Below are 25,014 nucleotides of genomic sequence, written 5' to 3'. Positions count from 1 at the left end.
GAGGGGCCGTCGTTGTAGAAGGCGGATGACGACGGAGAGAAGACTCCGGAACGTACACCGGCACGTTCGTACTATATGGGCTCGCGTTGGTGGCGGCGATACACCCGGCCATTATGTGCTCGGTGCCGGCGCGCCGCCGAGCCTTCTTCTCCGGCTCCGCCGCCCTCCGTCCTTTCGGCTCCGCCGTCGATAGCTTCCGGCGCGGGCAATCTTGCTGCCATTGATCTTCGGTCATCCCTTCGGGCTTCTTCTTCGCAGCCGGCGCCTTCCGCGGCTTCGCGAACGGCGCTTTCGCCCCTATCGTCGCATTGCCCGGCGGCTTCTTGGCCGCTTTCTTCGCCATCTTTTGGGGGTTGTCGGCGGCGCCATGGAATGGGGAGAGGGTAGCGGCGGCGGGTGGACGGCGGGAGGGAGAAAGAAATCGGCGGGATAGGAGAAATGAATCGGCGGCGGGATATGTTTTGGGAGGCCTGTGCGCGGCGGTATAGGCGCGATTTGGCGGGAGCGGCGGGATTTGGCGGGAGTGTGAGACGAATTTTCCCCGTGCCGCCGACGGGTCGGCCCCGCGTCGGTTGGCCTCGCTTTCGTTGTGTCCGGCGTCCCCGGAGCGTCCCCCGTGGGACGGGGACGGGCTCGGGCGCCGGACACCGTATCGGGCCGCGCCGGACAAAAATGGGCTTTGGGGGACGCGGCTGGAACTCTTTTTTTGTCCGGCGCGCCCCAAATCCCTTTGGGGGACGGTTTGGGGGACGCGACTGGAGATGCTCTTATTGTGCTAAAAAGTGTCTAGATACATCCGAATTTAGACAACTTTTAGACATGTAAAAAATGGACAGAGGTAGTACTAGTAATATTCGTTTGGATATTCAGAAGTTGCAGTTGTTTGCTTTGTAATTACTAATAATCATGTCTGTCGAATTAAACTTGTAGCTGTCGAATTAAATGGTACATTTGCAGTATATATATGATGTGGGATGTTTTATTTGTTTCTGAAACCCAAACCTTTGTGGGGTATGTTGAGCGAGAATTTTGTTCTGCTGTAATGCAATTAAATTATATATTAGTATTTAATTGGAGCCGCCCGTCATCAAGTGCATGCCATCCCCCGGGTGATCAACATTATTTTACTTTTGTTTTTTTGACTCGTCGTCGTAATCTTGGTTGTGGTCGACATGTAGAAACAAATGAAATGCTAATCCCCCTCGGTGCCGGTTCATTAGGCCGGCACGTAGTGTAAGAAATATGTTTGACCGTGAATTTGGATGTGACAAAAATGATACTACCATATATGTTTCAATTGAGTCTTTGGAATGTGAATATAATGGTAGTATATTTTTCGTGATGTTACTCCTTCTTGGCTGAATGAATGCATGGTCACACTTTTTAATTATACTCTTCCCTTAAACTAGGTGTGAGCCTAATAATTAATAAAGGTGTAGACGGAGGCTGTTTCAAAATAAAAGGTGTACGGAGGCGGCAGTAGTCATCTCTCCTTTAGTCGTGCAAAAAAAAAAAATAGATAGAAGAAGATTTGATTGTGAGTACGTACGTAGAGAAAAAGAAATCAGATCGCCGGTTTCGAAGCTGAAGACGCGTACAGGAATTGATGCATGCAAATGAGTAGTCCATGGAGGACTACACGTTTGGCGCGGCTGTCAGGCGGTGGGTCATTTCTTTTGCGTTGCAGTCTTGCAGAGAGCGAAACGAATAATAATGCATCCAATCCAAAACGCGCGCGCGTGGTTGAAAAACAGGGCAATGATTATGATTAAAAGGAAGGAAGGGAAACGCGTGAGTGCGGGTCCAGCCAGGCAGATGCAGGCGTACTGATGACGTGAAGCAACCAACGATCGCGTAGGGCGGGCTCTCTCTCTCTCGCTCGCGTGCATCGCACCGCCGCGCGCGGCGCGTCTCTTTCTCCCTTGTCCCGCGTGACAGCTCATCGCTAGGCAGGTACGCGGCCGTACGCGCGCGTTCCATCCAAGTTGTTGCAAGTCGTCTGCCGGAAGAGTAGGGAGGAGCTGAACCCGAGGCGCGACCGCTGCAGGTCCAACTCCAGCAGGTTGTCCTCCATACATATCTGGTCGAGAATTTCTTGGAACCACCGAGCAATGCCTGGAGCAACTTGATATCTCTCTGGATCTTCCCCTCCCTCATCAATACTGTCAGCACAGCGCACCTTGGCAGGATGCACTTGTCCAGGCTATAACCTAGAATCACAGGATGCAGCATTATATCAGTCATTCCAAGCTTCAGCTCGTCCAGCAAGAACCGGACCTTCCTTTCTATGCTCTCATCGGCTAAAAGAACTATCGTGGGCTGCGTCTTGAAGGCCTCGAGCACCTCACCCTCCGACACACCGAAGCTCTGGAACAGTTCCAGCTTCCGGCGCCACGTGCCCCTCTTAACGCCGCACATCGCACTGAAGCAGTACACGAAGCGCGAGTCCGGGATGCGCATTCCGATCGCCTTCAGTTCCTCGAAGACTTCCCTGATGCGATCCGGCGACGCCATGAGCATGCCCATGTTGATGACGACGAGTTTCGAAATGGCCGCCTCGGTCAAGCCGCATCGGCGGAGAGCTTCCACGGCGGGGCGCATGTTCTTGTCCACGTCGGCCATGAGGGCCCGAGGGACGCGGGAGAAGCCGAGGCGGAGGTCGTCGTCGCTGCCGATGATGCCGCGGAGGAACTGCATGGACGGAACGAGGTGCTTGTCGAGGCTGCGCGCGAGGAGGAAAGGCTCGCTGGCGATCTTGCGGGGCTCGAAGCCGAGGGAGGCCAAGAAGTCGAGCTTGGGGCGGAGGATCCGTTCGGGATCGACGGTGAGGATCGACGTGGCGCTGCGCAACGTCCGGACGATGTCCGCGTTGGCGAAGCCGTAGTCTCTGAGGAGGGCACACACGGCGTCGGCCTTTTCAGTGGAACATATGCGGAGGCGTTGACCGGTGGTGGCCGCGGCGGCGGCGGTGGGGGAGAGGCCGCACGAGATGAGGTAGGAAACGGTGTCGGGGCAGGGCTCCGAGTTGGTGACATCGGCGACGGCGGACGAGGAGTAGCCGTGGGCGAGATGAATTGCTCCGGGGATGGACTGGAGGGGTTTGTGCCGCCGCCGCCCGGGATCTTGCGGATGTGGAGGAGGAGCCGCCGCCGGCGAAGGAGGCGAACATGATGAATGAATGGAAACTCGAGGGAAAAACCAGGCCGTGGCCCGCCCTCCCGAAGCAGAAACAAAGTTAAGCTATGTGTAAAGCCCAGCCCAGCCCAGCCCATCAACAGCTACAGCGCATCCGTCTATTCCCGATTCAGTTCGTTCAGGCATGGTGCGACTGAGCGGCGGCCGGCGGAGGTTCCAGACTTCCTACTCGAAATAGGCTTTCGCCCCGCTATATTAATATAACAACCACGATACAACAAACATGCTGGGGCCGCAGCACAACCAAATTCAAAGGAACCAACAGAGAAAAAGAAAAAGAATACCAACACTGGCAGATCGACAAGAACGAGGACAACCCGCCACCGTTGCGCCTCCCGGAAAAGTCCTACCACATTCCTAGCACTTCGAACTACCGCGTACCAAACAACACCTTCAACAAGGAGGACGACGATGACGCCGCTGCTGTCCGGACTAATCCTAGGGTTTCCCCCGGTCCACGGAGGGGATTGGGCGAGGGGGTACACCCGACGCCCTCCAGGAAGGCAAGGCGGTGCCCTCGGGCGTCACCGCGACGGCGTCGGCAAGGCCAACAAGGATTTCTCACAACCCCCAACACCACCACCCCTTTCATCCGAAGTGCTCCGCCCAACCAACCGCCCACAAGCACGCGCCACCACGATCTTGACGTCATCCTCGCTGTCTCCCCGGTGGTCCTCGACGCAGGGCCTAGGATGATGTGACCGAAGAGGCAGGGCCGGGGAAGCAGGCACCATAGCCTAGCGGGAGGGAACTACCTCCACCGCAATCGCGGGAGCCGACCGGACATGGCAGCATGGGACAACCAGGCCCGCCTAGCCCGGTACGCCCACGCCGCCAAGCTGCTGCTAGCCGGCCATGGCGCCGTCGCCACCCTGCCACCACGCCCCAGCACCACCAGAACCCAGGAGCACCGCCGCCGGTCAGGGGGAGCTATGGCCCGCCCAGCCCAGATGGGGCCCGAACTGGCCCAGATCCGGGTGGAGCAGGATCCGCCGCCACCACCCCGGCCGCGCCGTGCCGCCGCCAACGGCGATGCCGCCGCACCTCCGACCACCCCGGCACGCGGAAATCACGCCGCCGCACCAGACCGCCGCCACCTGAGTTCACCGCCGCCGTCCCGAGGCCCCCGCGCCCCCGTCCTAGCCGCGGGTAGAGTCCAGCCCGCCACCGCCGGCACCGCACGGGCAAGGCCCGGCGGCGCACGCCGACGGCGGCGGCAGGGGAGGGGAGGAGGGAGCTTGCCCCCGGAGGGGGATATGCGCGTCCGGCCGCCGCAGGGGGCGGCGCGGGTCGCGAGAGGGGAGGGGTTTCAAAAAAAAAAAAAAAGAGACCAACCCAGGCACTAGCACCTGTTGGCATTTTTTATAGAAGAAACTCCATGAGTGCACAGCGGGAGTACCAGGACTCGAACGCTGGCCGGCAGCCTGCGCTCCCGCAGAGCTAGCCAACGGACCGACGGCCCGTTCTCGAGAGGGGAGGGGTTTCAGTTCGGTTGATCGAGGTTCCAGACTTCAAGTACCAGACAGCCTCGATCAGGCATTCCGAGGCGAGCCTTTAGCACTTTAGCAGCGTGTAGCAGCGCCAAGACCGTGTCGGCGCCCAGGCCCTCAAGGCTAGCAGCAGCGAGCCAGCAACCCAGCACCCCAGGCAGAGCGCAACGCACCTCCTCTTCAATGTTCCTGCTTCACATGTAATTTACTTTCCCCAAATTTTACTTTTAGAGCATCTCCAGCCGCGTCCCTCAAAACGTTCCCCAAACCGCGCCGGATTGAGCGTTTGGGGGACGTGTTTTGTTCGTGCCACGTTTGGGGGACGTCGCTCTCCAGCCGCGTCCCCCAAACGCCTCCCCCAAACATTTAAAATACTTTTTTTGGCATTTTTATTTCAGTTTCCACAAACTAATACATAATTGGGAACGTGGTTTACACGAAGACATAGTTAGGAACATGGTTTCAACAAACTAATACATAGTTGGAACCGTGGTGGACACAAATATATAATATTACAAAAAAACTAAACCTAACTAGGCCGGTCATCGCAGGTTTTGTGTGTTCGCTGCCAAGAAAGAACACTCGAGGGCACACCCAGTCACCGAAACTGGAAAATCCAGCTGGTGACGGTGCCTGTTGGTTCTTGCGAGGAAGAACAGCCAGAAACCTCCGTGCACGTATTCGCTGCGAAGAAACAACACTCAGTCGTCCTCCTCGTCGGTGTTGTCGCCGTGGTAGTCCCTGTCGTCGTGGTAGTCCCGACGGCAGCGCGTCTCGCCGAAAACCTTGATGCTCATGTCCCTGTCGCTGAAGTAGGAGAACAGGAGGATGAAGCCGGCTTCGAGGCTGTGGTGGCGCGCGAACTTCTCCCAGCCGATGTTGAGGTACATCTTGCCGTGCGCGTCGTAGATCGCGTCGACGATCCACCGGTAGTAGCCGCACGAAGCCTCCCGCAGATGCATCGTGCGCGAGCGGTCGTCGCCGGCGACGTACTCGGCGAAGGAGTCCGGCAGCCTCTGGATGCCGCGCGGGTCGCCCTTGAGGACGAGGACGAACTCGAACAGCACGTCCGGCTCCACGTCCATCTCCGACGATGAAGACGACGGCGTGGGAGGTGACGGCGAGCGTTCAGCTCTGCCGCGGCCACGACCACGACCACGACCACGGCCGCGAGGTCGGCCTCCGCCTCTACCAGACATAGCGTCGAGTCTTGTTGAGATGGTGGCGGCTAGGGTTTGGGAGAGAGGCGCTAGGGTTTGGGTGTGAGAGGGACGATGAGAGGCGGCCCTTTTATAGGCCGGAGGGAGGCGGAGGAGCGGTGGCGCTCATTAACGCCGGCACGCAAAGCTAGGCGCGATGGGACGCATCGCTGCGCCTCTGCGGGAACTGCACCGTCGCTGCAAAGCCAATAACTTCCGTCGCGAGGTAGGCGACGGTTAGGTTAAAATTTATTGTGCCGCTGACGGGTCGGCCCCGCCACTCCCCGCCTCGCTTTTCGTTGTGTCCGGCGTCCCCGGAGCGTCCCCTGTGGGACGGGGACGGGCTCAGGGCGCCGGACACCGTATCGGGCCGCGCCGGACAAAAATAGGCTTTGGGGGACGCGGCTGGAACGGATTTTTGGTCCGGTGCACCCTAAATTGCTTTGGGGAACGCTTTGAGGGACGCGACTAGAGATGCTCTTAGGAGTCTTAATTCTCGATGCTAATTTTCCGACAGAAATCTCTCCAATGTAAACCATGCCCCTTGATTCCTAAAGTAATACTCCTTACTTTTAGGAGTACTATGGTTTAGTATTTGGTAGTTTTCGTGCCCGCTTTAGCTTGGTCCGCCCAACAATTTCTTGGTAGCTCCTCCGCTGCCAGTGGGTGATAGTGGGATGGTTAGTCTTCTTAGTTTATTGCCAGTTCTAATTAGGAGTTTCACACTCTTCAGAGCATCTCCAGCCGCGTCCCCCAAACCGTCCCCCAAACCGCGTCGGATTGAGCGTTTGGGGGACGTGTTTTGTTTGTGCCGCGTTTGGGGGACGTCGCTCCCCAGCCGCGTCCCCCAAACGCCGCCCCCAAACATTTAAAATAATTTTTTTAACACATAAACCATTTATATCAAATGTAGCATATGAAAAAAATGTTTTCGAGGATTGTTTTCAAATTAAATTACAACAAACAATAAAACAAGTAATCAAATATAATAAAAAGGGCTAGATGATACATCAAGGTGCCACGGTATTTCCTTTGATCCTCCACAAATGCGAAGGTAGTCGTCCTGTGTATCGGCAGGTGCTCCGTATGCAAGCATCCTCATGGAGGCGGTGCACTTCTGAATGGATGAGAACTCGAGAACGCCTACAGCGTCGACCTTGAGCTTGAAGTAGGGGTCGAACTCTCGAACGCCGTGGAGGATATTCATGAACAGGCCCTTGCTCATCCTGTACCGGCGCCAAAAATTGTCGGCATGTGTTGCCCCGTCGGCGAAGTAGTCGTTGTGCAGCATGGCATGCCCCTCCATCCTCTGCCGGGGCTTCGACTTCCTTCTTCCCGGCCTTGATCCTCCGCGGCGCGGCCTCTTCCTCTTCTCCGCCTCAGCGTCAAGCATGTCCTCGGAGGGACGCGATGATCGGCAAATGCTCCCGCAGGTCGTCGTCGAACGCTTGCTCGTCCTCCGGCAGCGAGGGCAACCATCTCATCGTCGCTGTCCATGGCTAAAGCAAAATCAATGGTTAAAATTGCACCGAGGCAGACGACGCAACAAACAGCCGACCAATCGCGCCTACCCGGCAAGTCGTCGAGCACCTTCACGTGCGCGGAGGTGGGGCGGATTTGACGGCGCGTTCCGGGAGGCGCCGGCGACGCGGCGGCGGCGGCACGACCAGCGGGAGCCCCGGCCGCGACAACGGTGCCGACTCGCAGCACGCATCGGACGCCCAAACGGCCGGGAAATCCAGCGGCGGCGGTGGGGTGGGAGGCGCGGGAAGGAAGGAGCGACGAGAAAAGAGGCGCGAACCAACGGTTTATGCAAATAGTCGCCGACATGTGGGAGCCCGCCTCGCTTTTCGTTGTGTCCGGCGTCCCCGGAGCGTCCCCTGTGGGACGGGGACGGGCTCGGGGCGCCGGACACCGTATCGGGCCGCGCCGGAAAAAAATGGGCTTTGGGGGACGCGGCTGGAACGCTTTTTTTGTCCGGCGCGCCCCAAATCCCTTTGGGGGACGCTTTGGGGGACGCGACTGGAGATGCTCTCAGTCTATAAGAAGCACGTACTGCTGAATAGTAAGGGTGTTTTGGCTCTAATACGTGCTCCTTTTCCGAAGCAAGGTCTGATGGAAAATTCAAGTCAATGTGTGATGCAGCTTCACTAGTTGATATAGCCATAGGATAAAAATACCCTGATGGACGGCAGAAGCCGAAAAAGAAGACTCGCCTACTAGTTGGCCCCACTCATCACAGAAGAACCCATTGTTAGGTCTAGTTCATCTTGCTTCTGAATTCCACCACTCCATGAGGACACAAGGCACACAAAAGGACTCGGCCACTCGGTGCAGAGCCCATCATTATTCATTATGCATAAACTTACACGTGTCCAAGATAAACAACCATGGTGGATTGTGTGCATGCATACGCCTTAGGCACATCCTACATGCCTCTTGCTAATACTAGTACAACACGTAAAGAAGATCCATACCTAGTAAATCCCCACGGTATGAATTGTAGCACACCAAGAAGCAGTGTTGTCAAACAAACACTGGTGTTGATATCAACTCCTACCCACTGTGTTGTGTCTTGTCCGGGAAGCCCAGCCAACAGCCACTTGCACATAAGCTCGGTCATACAAGCTGTCACAGAACGAGAACCAGCAAATTCTCCATTTTCTCTTGAACAGGAAGGTGCAGAACACCACCCAGAGGCCCATTACACATCCAGAACCCATGGCAATGAGAAATGAAACCGTATCGTTGACATCTTCATGATGCTCTAAAGTAGCTGGAATGAACTTGGTCCCAAGACATTTCTTAGAGATCATGGGACCACATAGACCCGGATTGCCAACATAAATAGATTCCTGGTCATCAAGTGCTTGTAGTTGATTTCCAGATGGTATCCCGCCTGTCAGATTGTTGTAGGACAGGTTCAAGTGACTCGATGATGTGAGAGCCGATAAGCTTGTAGGAATTCTGCCGTGACAACTCATTATGTGATAGGTCAAGAGACTCCACTTGCACTAACGAGCCAATCTTGTCCGGAATTTTTGAACTGAAGGCATTCCATGATAAGTTCAGACTCTTTAGAGCCACAAGAGTACCGATCTCTTCAGGAATATCTCCGGTAATACTATTACAGGATAAATCAAGATTTACCATGTACACAATTTCTCCCGTATATAAACGCTCTTGGCCCTTTGTGACTACTGTAAAATTCTCACCATAATGAGCAGGGTCATAATGCATATAAGCCAACACAAAGGTGAGTGCACTACCTGATGCATCATCTCGATCTCTCATTCGAATCATCCCTGTGTAGTTAACAATAGATTTCGGTATGTGTCCTGATATATTGTTGTAGGAAAGATCCAAAAACTGAAGATTAGTTAGCATAGTAAGCTCCACCGGAATATGACCATAGAACATATTAGATCTTAACCGCAAGAATACCAAAGATGATAGCTTCTCTCCAATCCACGATGGCAGAGTCCCAGAGAATTGATTATACACTACAAGAAAAGTTGCCATGGCCGACGAAGTTGAAGTCGCGCCGTGGTTGCTGGTGTACCATGGCCGACGATTTTGGTCCCTCCGTGGTGCATGTCAAAACTTTTTTTCTCGTTTTTGAGGCCACCTAGCCCGACGAAAGCGGCCAAAACGTCGCGTATGGTGGCCCGGGACGTGGTGCATCGCGAATTCTCGGGTTCGCCGGCCGAGTCAACGCAAATCCGCACCGCCGAGGGATGTAGGGCCCGGATGGCAGCCTCTCCGGCATTGTTTTTTTTCTCGATCGCGCCATCTCGTTCAACGTTCTCCGATCGAGCCGTTTACGATGCGGGATCATGGGTCCCGCATGTCATCCTCTATGAACCAAAATTCTTTCTATTCTTGGATTTTTTTGACCCCCGATTTCCGGCTACTTCCTTTTTCTTTTGATCCCTTGCCGCCTTGGAAACGTTGAGACCGCTGCTGCTAAATGGGACCCGCATGTCATCCTCTATGTGCAATCAACTTTCTTTTCTTGGAGTTTTTTTTGGCACCTCAAATTTGGTCACTTGCCTTTTTCTTTCGATCCCCGCCGCCTCTCAAACGGTGATACCGCTGCTGCTAACTGGGACCCGCATGTCATCCTCTATGCACTATAAAACTTTCTTTTCTTGAATTATTTTTGGCACCTCATATTTGGTCACTTACCTTTTCCTTTCGATCCCCTGCCGCCTCTCAAACGGTGATACCGCTGCTGCTAAATGGGACCCGCATGTCATCCTCTATGTACTATAAAACTTTCTTTTCTTGGAGTTTTTTTTGGCACCTCAAATTTGGTCACTTGCCTTTTTCTTTTGATCCCCGCCGCCTCTCAAACGGTGATACCGCTGCTGCTAAATGGGACCCGCATGTCATCCTCTATGTACTATAAAACTTTCTTTTCTTGAATTATTTTTGGCACCTCATATTTGGTCACTTACCTTTTTCTTTCGATCTCATGCCACGTTTGAAACGTTGAGGAACCCGCAGGCTCATGGGACCCGCATGTCATCCTCTATGTACTATAAAAGTTCATTTTCTTGGTTTTTTTTCACCCTCTGATTTTTGGCAATTTCTTTTTTCTTTTGATCCCCGCCGCCTCTCAAACGGTGATACCGCTCGTCGCTAAATCGGACCCGCATGTCATCCTCTATGTACTATAAAACTTTCTTTTCTTGAATTATTTTTGGCTGCTCATATTTTTTCACTTGCCTTTTTCTTTCGATCCCCTGCCGCCTCTCAAACGGTGATACCGCTGCTGCTAAATGGGACCCGCATGTCATCCTCTATGTACTATAAAACTTTCTTTTCTTGAATTATTTTTGGCTCCCGATATTTTTTCACTTGCCTTTTTCTTTCGATCTCATGCCACGTTTGAAACGTTGAGAGACCCGCCGGCTCATGGGACCCGCATGTCATCCTCTATGTGCTATAAAAGTTTCCTTTGTTGGATTTTTTTCACCCTCTGATTTTTGGCTTGCCTTTTTCTTTTGATCCCCTGCCCCCTTTGAAACGTTGGCTCAAGGGACCCGCATGTCATCCTCTATGTCCATCAACTTTCTTTTCTTGGATTTTTTTTCACCCCCTAATTACTAGCTACTTTCTTTTTCTTTTGATCTCAAGCCGCATTACAAACATTGAGACCGCTGCTGCAAAATGGGACCCACATGTCATCCTCTATGTACAATAAATCTTGGATTATTTTTGGCTCCCGATATTTGGTCACTTGCCTTTTTCTTTCGATCTCATGCCACCTTTGAAACGTTGAGTAAGCTCGCTGGCTCATGGGTCCCGCATGTCATCCTCTACGAACAATAAAAGTTTCCTTTCTTGGAGTTATTTTTGACCCCTAATTTCCGGCTATTTGCCTTTTTCTTTTGATCCCCCGCCCCCTTTGAAACGATGAGGACGCTCGTTGGCAGGTCGGTCCCACATGTCATCCTCTATGAACAATAAAAGTTTCCTTCGGTGGATTTATTTTTGACCCCTAATTAATTTCCGGCTATTTCCTTTTTTTCTTTTGATCCCCCGCCGCCTCGGAATTGTTGAGAATGCCGCCGCCTCATTTTTCTTTTGGTCCCGTGCCGCTTGGAAACGTTGAGACCGCTGCTACAAAATGGGACCCGCATGTCATCCTCTATGTACAATAAAGTTTCTTTTCTTGGATTATTTTTGGCTCCCGATATTATGTCACTTGGCTTTTTCTTTCGATCTCATGCCGACTTTGAAACGTTGAGGATGCCGTCTGCCTCATGGGTCCCGCATGTCATCCTCTCGTAACGATAAATGTTTTCTTTTCTTGTATTTTTTTACCAACTGATTTTTGGCTTTTTTTTATTTTCGATCCCCGCCGCCTTTGAAACGTTGACGACGCCGCCGGCTCATGGGTCCCCGATGTCAGCCTCCCCGTACAAGAAACATGTGATATTTTATTTTGCGTACAATAAACGTTGTATTTCGCCTTGAGCTATTGCAAACGGATAAATTAAATCTTTATATCTACATAAACAAACTTATATGTTGAATCTCCTTGTTTTTTGTTTTTGCGAAGCATAGGACTTTCCTGTTTTTTTTAGAAAAATTCGACCTTTCCTGTTTTGGAGTGGGCTGAAATTGTACGAGTCAAAAGGCCCAGCAGGATAGTTCGAAGGCCCAGATGTCCAGATACAACCCAATTGAAATCTTTCTTTTCTTGGATTTTTTTTCACACCCTGATTTCTGGCTACTTCATTTTTCTTTCGGTCCTGTGCCGCCTTGGAAGCGTTGAGACCGCTGGCTATAAAATGGGACCCGCATGTCATCCTCTATGTACAATAAAGTTTCTTTCTTGGATTATTTTTGGCTCCCGATATTATGTCACTTGCCTTTTTCTTTCAATCTCATGCCGACTTTGAAACGTTGAGGAAGCCGTCGGCTCATGGGTCCCGCATGTCATCCTCTATGAACAATAAAAGTTTCCTTTGTTGGATTTATTTTTTTCCCCTAATTTCCGGCTATTTGCCTTTTTCTTTTGATCCCCTGCCCCCTTTGAAACGATGACGACGCAGCTCGGCAAGTCGGTCCCACATGTCATCCTCTATGAACAATAAAAGTTTCCTTTGATGGATTTATTTTTGACCCTAATTAATTTCTCGGCTATTTCCTTTTTTTCTTTTGATCCCCTGCCGCCTTGAAATAGTTGAGGATGCCGCTGCCTCATGGGTCCCGCATGGCATCCTCTCGTAAAGGTAAATGTTTCTTTTCTTGAATTTGTTTACCAACTGATTTTTGGCTTATTTTTCTTTCGATCTCCTCGCCACCTTTAAAACGTTGACGACGCTCGCTGGCTCATGGGTCCCCAATGTCAGCCTCCCCATACCGCAAATCCTCTTTCGCAAAGGTTGTATTTCTAGATAGATAAGGTGGATTCGAATCGCCATGGTTCGAGCAACTCGAGTAAGCCTTCTTGCACCGATTAATGCAAGTAGTGTATAGCAAGGTCAAGACATGTGGCTCGGTGTAATGAATCTATTTGAATCATGTTGTGGGTTCAATCTCGATAGTTCTCTAACGATGTCAGCCAAAATAGAAATTAAGTTTTTTTCTAAAACGGAAATGCAAATTAAGATGAACACAAACATTAGTTATCATAATAGCTGATCATACATACATACTTGCTAAGAGCAAAAGCTTGCCGTAGTTTTACCACCCATACAATTAATTAGCAGTTCAGTATAAGATAACCTTATATAAGTATAACTACAAATGCATTTGCTAAGGGCTCATGGGGCAACAGAACTAGACAACCGCGAACTTTATGACCAAGCATGTCACAGCTGGCATCGAAAGATCTTGACCTTCAACTTTGATCCAATGCGAAGTTTGGCACCGTCAATGAACTTTTTCCACCCGGAAGTAACAACCAAGCGGCCATCTCGTGGACCGACGGAGTACCGTCCCTCCACGGTGAGACCTTCACTCTCCATGACGAGGGAAATCTTGCCCCTTCGGCCAGCATTGAGATCCTTGGCGATACTTTTAGGCAATTTCGATTCAAAGCAAGAGATACCACCAAAAATTAGTCAATGGCACCAATGCACCGAACCATGTGAGACTTTGAGCAGAGAAGACATCAAGATAAGAGCGAGTTATGCTGTCATATACTCACGAACATAGCCTTCGGATGCGTCCCGGTCACCACACGGGTGGCCACAGCAATGAGCCGAGACCTCGGTGATCCGGCCGGGGCAGGTGCAGGAGCCCGGGCCGGTACACGAGCCGGTGCCGATGCGGGAGACTCGCCGGGCGAGTGCGAAACGGTGCCTCTAGAGGAACCGGTGCCGATGCAGGAGACTCGTTGGGCAGGTGTGCAGAACGGTGCAGCTAGAGGAACCGGTGCCGATGCAGGAGCCTCGCCGGGCAGTGTGTAGTATATGGGGCCTCTACAGGAACCAATGTCGATGTAGGGGACTCGCTGGGTAGATGCGAAGAACGGAGCTGGTATAGGAACCGGTGCCGATGCAGGAGAGTGGGAAGCCGGTGCCGGTGCCGGTGTGGTTGCCCTTTGTGACATCCGCTCATGTTCCATCGTGGGATCTGCAGCTTTGATCATGTTAAACCCAAGCAAGCTAGAACAGAGGGAATGGTTTAGAACAACCGCCGTAACAGCTTATCAAAAGATATGAGTAGAAAAAAGTTACATATTATATATTTGGAAGTGTCTCCAACTCGTAAGCGCTACGTATATCCGCCCGTTTGAGTTTCGATCCTCAGCTCGTCGCCCTTCTTCGGACCGTAGTCAAAAACAAACTTTCTCCAATCATGTCCATACAAATATGTGATGGCCTCGCGTCTTGTAGACATACACCTCATAGACCGTGTAGGTGTTCATCAATTTGCCATTGCCATGCATAGTGAAAGACCCTTCATGCGGACACATCCGGTTAATCATAGGACGAAGTTCACAAGGTACAGTCTGCATGTGAAAATTGATACAAATGTAAGAAGCAGGAAGACTAAAAACAAGACTTTACTATATGCCAATTCATGCTAAACCACTGAGAATACATACCCGTAACTCTGTGAAGGAGCTACTAGAAAGGTAGATAGAGCCATAGGAGGTGTTATATGCGGGGTATGTACATGGGCCCGCCATATTCCCGCAAGCTCGGCATCGGGATGGTGAAGGAAACATGGGAGGTACTACCGGTGCGTAGCGCCGAATGTAAGTGGAAGAATTAGGTTGTGTAAAGTGCATAGTTCAGAGCAATGCAAATGTTGACAAGCGAGTGCATAACACTATGTTACAAACCGAACGATGAAAAATTAGTGTATGATGAATATAAGCATGCTAATTTGGTGTTTCCGAATTCCAAAAAGCATTAGACAGAGCCGGTGATAATATCATACATAAATCATGGCATGTATATGTGGCTTAAGAAAATATACCCGAACCCTTGGATGGTTACGGCCCGGCTGGTCCTTGGACTTGAGCTTATATAAGCATCCGTAAGGTGGGGCCGACAAGAACTTGGTGGCAGCCTCTCGCAGATGCCTCATCGACAACAGCTTGCAATTCTTTTGACCAATGAAGGGTTAGCAGCTTCGATCCGCATATGAAAATTGAAGAGCAAATGTACATCAGCAGTGATATATAAAATGAATCTATGAGACACCGATGCATATAGTGCTGGATGTAAGTGTAAGAATAGGTGTGTGTGTGTTTCGAACTATTGGTAAGCATTAGACAAAGCCGGCAATAAACGGACAAAAATCAAATCATGTATGAGGATTAAGAAAATATACCCGCTATCGAAAAGGGTACCACCCAGCCGGCCCGTGGCCTTGTGCTTGAGGAGGTTTTCGTAAGATGGTGGCGGCACCATCGTCTTCACAAGCAGCCTCATCAGGATCATTTTTTATCCATTTGAGTAGAGGCACATAAGTTTCATCCTGCATATGAATAGCAACAGAACTCATCATTGATATTTAATAAATCTATGAGATAGACTCGATGCAAATAGTGCGGGTGTAAGTGGAAGAATAGGGTTGTGCATAGAGAACAGCTTGACAACAATGCAAATGATTACAAAAGAAGCCAATGGAAATCAACAGCTTATATACTCGGATGAGACAGATCGAAAAGTGAAAAATTAGTGTATGATGATTGTAAGCAAACGCAAGTAGTTTCGAACTTTTGGTAAGCATTAGACAAAGCCAACAAGAATTAAACAGATAATAATGAAATCATGTATGTGGATTAAGAAAATATACCGGATTCATTAAAAGGTCACCACCCAGACTGGCCCATGGCCTCGTGCTTGTAGAGGTTTTCTGAAGATGGTGCCGGCACCATCGTCCTCACAAAGCAGCCTCATTAGCCTCATTTTGCATCCACTTGAGTAAAGGCGCAGCAGCTTCAGCCTGCATAAGAATGGGAACAGATCTCAGCAGTGATATTGAATGACTCTGAGACAGATCGATGCATATAGTGCTGGATGTAAGTGGAAGGGTATGGCCGTGTATGGACAACAGTTCACAACAATGCAAGGGTGTGTTCGGTTCTGAAACAACGTGGAATGGAATGGAATGGTTCCATTTCAGAGGAATGGAATGGTTAAATTTTTGTTCGGTTGGGATAAATGGAGAGCAGAAGAGATCGAGGTTAAACTAACCATTTGTCTCAAAATTGTAATTAACAATTGCAAATGACATTTTAATCTCAAAGTCGTAATTAACGGCGCCTAATGGTGCTCTTTTAATCTAAAAATCGTAATTAACATCATTTTTTGTTGGGTTAGGGGAACTGGAGTAGATGAACATTACCGTATGATGATTGTAAGCAAACGAATTTGGTGTTTCTAAACTTTTGGCTTCGAGATCTTATGGGTTTCAACTCTAGCCTACCCCAACTTGTTTGGGACTGAAAGGCTTGGTTGTTGTTGTTGTTGTTGTAAACTTTTGGCAAGCATAGAAAAACCCGACAATAAACAGAGAAAAATCAAGGCATGTTTTGTGGATTAAGAAAATATACCATATTCATTAAAAGATCACCACCCAGCTGGCGCGTGGCCTTGTGCTTGTAGAGGCATTTAGAAGATGGGGGCGGCATCAACATACCGGCAGCCTGATCAGCCGCAGCTTTGATCTTCCTTTTGAGTAAAGGCCCTAAAGTTTCAGTCCGCATATGAATAGCAAAACAAAAGGCAGATCTCAAAGCAGTGATATTGAATTACCGTATGAGATAGACTCGATGCATATAGTGGATGCTCTTAGCCTTTTGCAGCGTGAACACTAGCTATGGACGGACAAAAAACTAGTTAACTCAGCTTTGTCTAGATATGAATGTACTACCACCATCCAAAAGCTTAAGCCTTATTTATTTTTGAGAAATCAAAACAAGCAAAGTTTGACCAAAATTTTAGAACATTCTATCAACAAATATAATACCGTGTAGATACCGTAGGAAAATATATTTTATTATCTATTTAATGATATTAATTTTGTATTTTGCATGTTACTCGATTTTTGGTAAAAGCTTAGTCAAACATGGTATAGTTTGACTTTCTAAAAATAATATAAGCCCAAAACTTTGGGATGGAGGCGTAGTATCTAGAGCTAAAACACATCTAGATACATCCGTATCTACGCATAGTTGAGTCAATTAATTTGGATCCGAGGGAGTATCGCATTCGTAATACATCATGGTAAGTTGGTTAAAAAAATTACCCCCGGGCGGTCCCCGCCCAGCTCGGCAGATGGCATTTCGCTTCTTGTGCCGCAGATCGGGCCATGCTCCCGCAGTAGGTGGGGCGCTATTCTCGTTCCCCATAGCCTCAAGCACGGAACCCGGAGGTACCAACCCGATACGGAGAATATAGAGCATGGTGTCACAGAGGCTTTACGCACAAACAACCAAGACATGTGCTAGTTTAAGCATATTCCGTAACGGAACAGCATTGAGGATGCAGAGAGACACTTAAAAGGTAAAGAGTGGATAAGCAAACGGAGTACCTGCTTCGCGGGGCCGGGGACGCAGCTCACGCTCAGCCAACTGCCCACATGCGTGGTGGCCTTACGCTCCATTGCCCCCACCGCCGAGGTCTTACCTTTCCCGTACAAGCCGACAAAAGATACAAGTGAGTATCAGCGTAAACTACAAAGGTTGCAAATGTCGACAAATAAAGGAAGAACACCCCAATCCAAGCAAAGGTAGCCCCCGCCCCCACCCCCATCAATCACTCCCAGCTCGAGGGTGACCGTAAAGACGCCCCTTCGCCTGAATAGAAAAGAGATGCGCAAGATATCGAGGAGAGGAAAAAAGAACCGATCTCGAGAAAGGAAAGAACATTACTAGTCCTACCTAATCCGCTTGGTCTAGATGCGCCTTGCCCCTCCAAGCTGGATGCCGGGACGGTGGAGGCGAAAGGAGGGGATCGAGCTAGCGGCTTGCATCCGTCGGCAATCGGCACTCGATCGGGAGAGAAGGGGTGCTACATAAAGGGGAGGGGTAACATATTTTATTACACAGTGAACTTACTGATGTGACTAGTCATTACATGTCTCACTGAAACTAGGGCCCATAGCGTGGCACCCCAAATTCACTTGAAGCTGCCCGGCGGGACGCATTGGCGCGTCAAGAATCCCCCGACTGTAGCGGGGAAATGAAACATTTCACAAAAATTCGAAATTCAAGCACACCGCCACGCGCCAAGCACGCGGCTGTTCCTTCCTCTTCCTCGGTTCCTCCTCCCCTATCCGAAAAAACCCCAAATCCCAAGCTCAAACCAAAAAAAAAAAATCCCCTGGCCGCCATGCATGTCCTCGTTAACCCGCTGGAGATCGTTCCCGGACGATGCGGACCCCCGCCCTGAGATCCAGAATTCCGTCCACCTCGAGGCACCGCGTGCTGTCTCGCGCAGCTAGCCGGCTTGAGGGCGCCGAAGAGGAAGTTCCGCCGAAAGTGCTCATGGCAACCGTGCAAGCTCACCGGCGTGCCGCATCCCGAGAGGAACTCGGTCAAAGCTTTGCTATTCGCCACACACAAAAAATTGCGGGCCAAGATCTGGTCAAAGCTTCGTCGATGGCTTGCCGCGAGAGGCTTGGAGTCCAGAGTCAATAAACTAGCCGCTCGAGGATCAGGCGAGTGACACGGATTCATATTAACCGACTCAAGTTTGTTAGTCTAGTTAACAAATGCATCTAGATACATCCATATCTAGACGTAATTGAGTCAATTAATATGAATCGGAGGGGAGTACCTGAAAGTGTTTCATGCTACCAACTAATGCGCCGGGCAGAATCGCCGTAGAAGTAATTGTGCTACTACTCATACGATGAACCGATTGTGTGGGGGTCGAATTTTGCAACGCGATCATTCACCGAATGCTTAATCTAGCGCCAAAGGCGTACAAATCATAACATACTACAAGCACCGTAACATAAGAGTACGAATCATAAAGTAGCTCAACATTTTGCATCGTGGCCGGGTGGTCCCGAGACTACCGGGACGCCCCCGATGATCTCCGGGTGTGCATCCTCTTCAACGCAAAGCCGTGTACTCGGTCCACGGCCTCCTTCGTAGGCCGGATAATCTCAGTGTGCAGGACCTTCGTCTATGAGAGGCTCGTCATCGCACCATCCACAGTGCATCGTGGCTGGCTGGTCTTGAGACTACCCGGACGCCTCGATGATCTCCGGCGTGCATCCACTTCAACGCAAAGCCGTGTACTCGGTCCACGGCCTCCTTCCGTAGGCTGGATAATCTCAGTGTGTGGACCTTCGTCTATGAAAGGCTCGTCATCGCACCATCCACAGTGCATCAAACTGAGATTCATCTTCAAATCTCCCATCAAACCGAGAGACCTCTTCAACTCTATGCTTCGCAATTAGTACATCAACCGATTAGACAAACATCTAAGGGATGCAACTCGAACAAATGCCGTTTTACATATTTACCTTCTCATCCGGCACAAGACATGTCCCGTAGCTGAAACCCGTTTCCCGAAGCAAGCGCTTTTTCTCTCCTTCCCGTCCATCCATCCGCAACAAGTTAAATTTGAGTACGTAACCTTGCACAAAGAATGCAAACTATTGATTGAAACAATGGCAAGCATCAATATAAATAATTAACTACATATGCCAAGACACATACAAGGTGAGCAAGATCTCGCTTCTCCCGCTAAAGGATCATTATATGGTTCACCATGCTAAACCCGCCTAACATATGTGCGGTCCATCCCAAAAATGTGTAAATGATCTCGCCACTACAGGGTGAGGCCTCTTCTCACCATTCATACATGTGCAGCACAGGCAATACACGTCCAGTGTTGTGACCTTCATGAGCTCTAATAAACCCCATAAAGGGTTGAACACCATTTATATATGAAGGGGAACATAAGTGTCCATGCAAGATCCAAGTTCTGCTCCATCTCGTTTAATTATGAGATACAGTGGTTGGTGATTAATTTAAGGCGAAGTAGGAAATGTATATCAATCGAGTACAAAACTATACTACATGATTATGCATTTCAGCAATCATGTCGAGTACAAAACAAAAAATGCCCATCGACATTTTAGCAAACAGATCGTGTACAAAACTCTGCCATGGCATTTCAGCAAATTAACGGATCGAGTGCAGAATTGACTCTATATGCCCACGCAAATGAACAAATTGATCGATGACAAATCGAGCGGAAAACTATAAAGTGCCAATTAGTTCGAGCATACTGACTAATTTTTTTAGCAAAGATCAAGAAAATATAAATCGTTAGGCCGTCTTGCCCGATACATGATTGAGCTAGAGATAGCAGCCCTACCGTGGATCAACTTGACCGCCGGTGCGTCTCGATAAGAACGAGGGGAGGGGAAGCTTCTTCTTCGCACGGACGGGACGGGGAGGGGAAGCTCTTCGCACGGACGGGGATAAGTTGTGTAGGGGTGGGTGGGGGGTCATGCGGCCGGGCCGCCGGGGTGATAATTAAATGGCGTTTAATGGAGTTGCGTGTGTAATTTGTCGTGCACAAGGTTGAGGAATAGGCGGTTCCCTTTGCCGCGCGCACAATTCAAACTATCCCGCCCATGTAGTTGAAATTCGCCATATTTTCGTTAAATCGACATAAAGTCATGTGAGTGGGGGAAAATTAGCAAAGTTGCTTGAAAAATAGTAAAACTCGGAATTATCCTTTAAATATGTTCTACTTCGTGTGGAAATCGGGGTGTGGAAGCATGTTGAGCTGTTTTATTTGTACTTTCTTCATTAAAACTCCCATTTTATGCACTTTGGATGGAAAGAAATCATTTGTACATAAATTTTGACAACGCCATTTGCAAACACTAATTGTTTTACATGCCAAGATGCACCCATCCACCAAATATATATGGGGCAAAAGTTTATCACAATCTAGCAGTATATGCACAATTAGTGAGGGACCCCTTTTGATTTTGTGCAATTTCCACTAATTAGGTAGAGAGAAGGGGTTAATTAATTAGGCCATGTTAGGGGTTATGTGTTTTAGATTAGGTTGTGTGGATTCAAATACAACTTCTTTATTTGTGTGCTATGATTAATCAAAACTAGATTGATCGATCACGCACACATTATTAGAGGCGCATGCCTTTGCGCACAAAGTGCATGTGTGTGTTGTTGGCCACCAATTAACGAGAGAGAGAGAGAGAGACAGAGAGAGAGAGGTAGAGAGAGATCTACATACGAGAGAGCGATTGAAATCGATATAGGCCATGTCGTATATATTAATTGGTGTTAATCTACCGTTTAATTTGCTAGCTAGCTGCTATATATATAGATCGAGCATGTTTTTATTAGATCGGGTTATAGCTAGCTAGTATAGTTTAGGGTTATGTGTTTTAATGAACTAGGGTTTGATTAGCTAGGGGTTAGTTATATATATGGTTTAGGGTTAATGCATGGCACATTTAATTTAACTAGAGGACCACGAGCTAGGCACCCCCGGCCTCGCTTGATGCACAATTAAGTGTCGTTGGCCTATATATAGGGTTTAATTAGGGTTTAGGGTTAGCTAGGGTTTAGGGTTTAGGGTTTAGTGTTTAGGGTGTTTAGCTAGCTAGGGTCTAGGGTTTAGTTTAGGGTGTTTAGGGTCTAGGGTTTAGGGTTTAATTAATTAGTGTTTAGGGTGTTTAGGGTTTAGGGTTTAGGGTTTAGTGTTTACGGTGTTTAGGGTCTAGCTAGGATTTAGGGTTTAGTGTTTAGGGTGTTTAGGGTCTAGGGTTTAGTGTTTAGGGTGTTTAGGGTTTAGGGAGTTTTAGGGTTGTTTAAGGTTATTTAGGGATCATCGATCGAGTGCGCACACACATTATTAGAGGCACCCCGCGCCTTTGCGCATAAAGTGCATGCGTATATATGTATGTGTGTGTTTTTTGCCACCAACAACGATATATAGATGATCGAGAGAGAGAGAGAGATTGAAATCCCCTAGAATATGTTCAAATATATATTAAAATTGATATAGGCCATGTATATTTTAATTGGTGTTAATCTACGGATTGCTAGCTAGCTAGAGCTGCTATATATAGAGCATGTTTTTATTAGATCGGGTTATAGCTAGCTAGTACAGCTTTAGGGTTATGTGTTTTAATTAAGTAGGGTTGATTATCTAGGGTTAGTTACATATATATGGTTTAGGGTTAATGCGCGCATGGCACATTTAATTTAATTAGAGGACCGCGAGGCACCCCCGGCCTCGCTTCGATGCACAATTAAGTGTCGTTGGCCTATACATAGGGTTTAATTAGGGTTTTAGGGTTAGCTAGGGTTTAGGGTTAGGGTTAGGGTTAGGGTTTAGGGTCTAGGGTTTAGGGTTTAGGGTTAGCTAGGGTTTAGGGTTAGGGTTAGGGTTAGGGTTAGGGCTAGGGTTTAGGGTTTAGGGTTTAGTGTTTAGAGTGTTTAGGGTTTAGGGATTATGGATTAGGGATTATTAGGGATTAGGGATTTAAGGTTTTAGGGGTTGTTTAAGGTTTAGGGATCATCGATCGAGTGCGCACACACATTATTAGAGGCACCCGCGCGCGCCTTTAATTACGCATAAAGTGCATGCGTATATATGTGTGTTTTTTGGGCCACCAATAACGATATATAGATGATCGAGAGAGAGAGATCGAGATTGAAATCCCCAAGAGAATATATATGTTCAAATATACATTAAAATATATGCACGAATGCATTGTAGGCCATGCATGCACACTAATTATATATATATATATATATTATGAGGCAACTTAATCAAATGTGTTTTCATTCGAGAGAACTTGTCAAAATTCAAGTTAATTAATTTATCACGATAATTATATAATTAATTAATGAATCTCAGTGGATATGTTATACAACATGATCGATATAGGCCATGTATATTTTAATTGGTGTTAATCTACGGTTTGCTAGCTAGCTGCTACATATAGAGCATGTTTTTATTAGATCGGGTTATAGCTAGCTAGTATAGTTTAGGGTTATGTGTTTTAATTAAGTAGGGTTGATTAGCTAGCTAGGGTTAGTTACATATATATGGTTTAGGGTTAATGCATGGCACATTTAATTTAATTAGAGGACCGCGAGGCACCCCCGGCCTCGCTCGATGCACAATTAAGTGTCGTTGGCCTATACATAGGGTTTAATTAGGGTTTTAGGGTTAGCTAGGGTTTAGGGTTAGGGTTAGGGTTAGGGTTAGGGTTTAGGGTCTAGGGTTTAGGGTCTAGGGTTTAGGGTTTAGGGTTAGCTAAGGTTTAGGGTTAGGGTTAGGGTTAGGGTTAGGGTTAGGGTTGGGGTTAGGGTTAGGGTTAGGGTTAGGGTTTAGGGTTTAGGGTTTAGTGTTTAGGGTGTTTAGGGTTTAGGGATTAGGGATTTAAGGTTTTAGGGGTTGTTTAAGGTTTAGGGATCATCGATCGAGTGCGCACACACATTATTAGAGGCACCCGCGCGCGCCTTTACGCATAAAGTGCATGCGTATATATGTGTGTTTTTTGGGCCACCAACGATATATAGATGATCGAGAGAGAGAGATCGAGATTGAAATCCCCAAGAATATATATGTTCATATATACATTAAAATATATGCACGAATGCATTGTAGGCCATGCATGCACACTAATTATATATATATATTATGAGGCAACTTAATCAAATGTGTTTTCATTCGAGAGAACTTGTCAAAATTCAAGTTAAATAATTTATCACGATAATTATATAATTAATTAATGAATCTCAGTGATATGTTATACAACATGATCGATATAGGCCATGTATATTTTAATTGGTGTTAATCTACGGTTTGCTAGCTAGCGGTTATATATAGAGCATGTTTTTATTAGATCGGGTTATATCTAGTATAGTTTAGGGTTATGTGTTTTAATTAAGTAGGGTTGATTAGCTAGGGTTAGTTACACATATATGGTTTAGGGTTAATGCATGGCGCATTTAATTAATTTAATTAGAGGACCGCGAGGCACCCCTGGGCTGCCCGATGCACAATTAAGTGTCGTTGGCCTATACATAGGGTTTAATTAGGGTTTAGGGTTAGCTAGGGCAGAGGGTTAGGGTTAGGGTTAGGGTTTAGGGTATAGGGTATAGGGTTTAGTGTTTAGGGTGTTTAGGGTTTAGGGTTTAGGGATTAGGGATTTAGGGTTTTAGGGTTGTTTAAGGTTTTAGGGATCATCGATCGAGTGCGCACACACATTATTAGATCGAGGCACTCGCGCCTTTACGCATAAAGTGCATGCGTATATATGTGTGTTTTTTGGGCCACCAACGATATATAGATGATCGAGAGAGAGATTGAAATCCCCAAGAATATGTTCAAATATACAATAAAATATATGCACGAATGCATTGTAGGCCATGCATGCACACTAATTATATATATATTATGAGGCAACTTAATCAAATGTGTTTTCATTCGAGAGAACTTGTCAAAATTCAAGTTAATTAATTTATCACGATAATTATATAATTAATTAATGAATCTCAGGGATATGTTATACAACATGATCGATATAGGCCATGTATATTTTAATTGGTGTTAATCTACGGTTTGCTAGCTAGTAGCTACATATAGAGCATGTTTTTATTAGATCGGGTTATAGCTAGCTAGTATAGTTTAGGGTTATGTGTTTTAATTAAGTAGGGTTGATTAGCTAGCTAGGGTTAGTTACATATATATGGTTTAGGGTTAATGCATGGCACATTTAATTTAATTAGAGGACCGCGAGGCACCCTCGCCTCGCTCGATGCACGATTAAGTGTCGTTGGCCTATACATAGGGTTTAATTAGGGTTTTAGGGTTAGCTAGGGTTTAGGGTTAGGGTTAGGGTTAGGGTTAGGGTTTAGGGTTTAGGGTCTAGGGTTTAGGGTTTAGGGTTAGCTAGGGTTTAGGGTTAGGGTTAGGGTTAGGGGTAGGGTTAGGGTTAGGGTTAGGGTTAGGGTTAGGGTTGGGGTTTTAGGGTTAGGGTTAGGGTTAGGGTTTAGGGTTTAGGGTTTAGGGTTTAGGGATTAGGGATTAGGGACTATTAGGGATTAGGGATTTAAGGTTTAATTTAGGGGTTGTTTAAGGTTTAGGGATCATCGATCGAGTGCGCACACACATTATTAGAGGCACTCGCGCGCG

General features: G+C 48.0%; 1 protein-coding gene and 1 pseudogene across 1 annotated transcript; both read right to left on the bottom strand.

Moving 5' to 3' along the window:
* Positions 1–1,635: 1,635 nt before the first annotated feature.
* On the bottom strand, positions 1,636–3,929 carry LOC124647897. Its single transcript, XM_047187748.1, has 2 exons — positions 3,807–3,929; positions 1,636–3,090 (listed from the first exon to the last, which is right to left on the bottom strand). The coding sequence occupies exons 1-2, from the start codon at positions 3,927–3,929 to the stop codon at positions 1,636–1,638; spliced, it is 1,578 nt and encodes a 525-aa protein (XP_047043704.1).
* A 4,504-nt stretch (positions 3,930–8,433) lies between these two features.
* The window catches only part of LOC124647896, a 36,151-nt pseudogene continuing 19,570 nt past the window's right edge, over positions 8,434–25,014 (bottom strand).

Source organism: Lolium rigidum, chromosome 4 (genome assembly GCF_022539505.1).
Source record: "Lolium rigidum isolate FL_2022 chromosome 4, APGP_CSIRO_Lrig_0.1, whole genome shotgun sequence".
In the NCBI taxonomy this organism is placed as follows: Eukaryota; Viridiplantae; Streptophyta; class Magnoliopsida; order Poales; family Poaceae; genus Lolium; species Lolium rigidum.
This window is presented reverse-complemented; position numbering and strand designations above follow the sequence as displayed.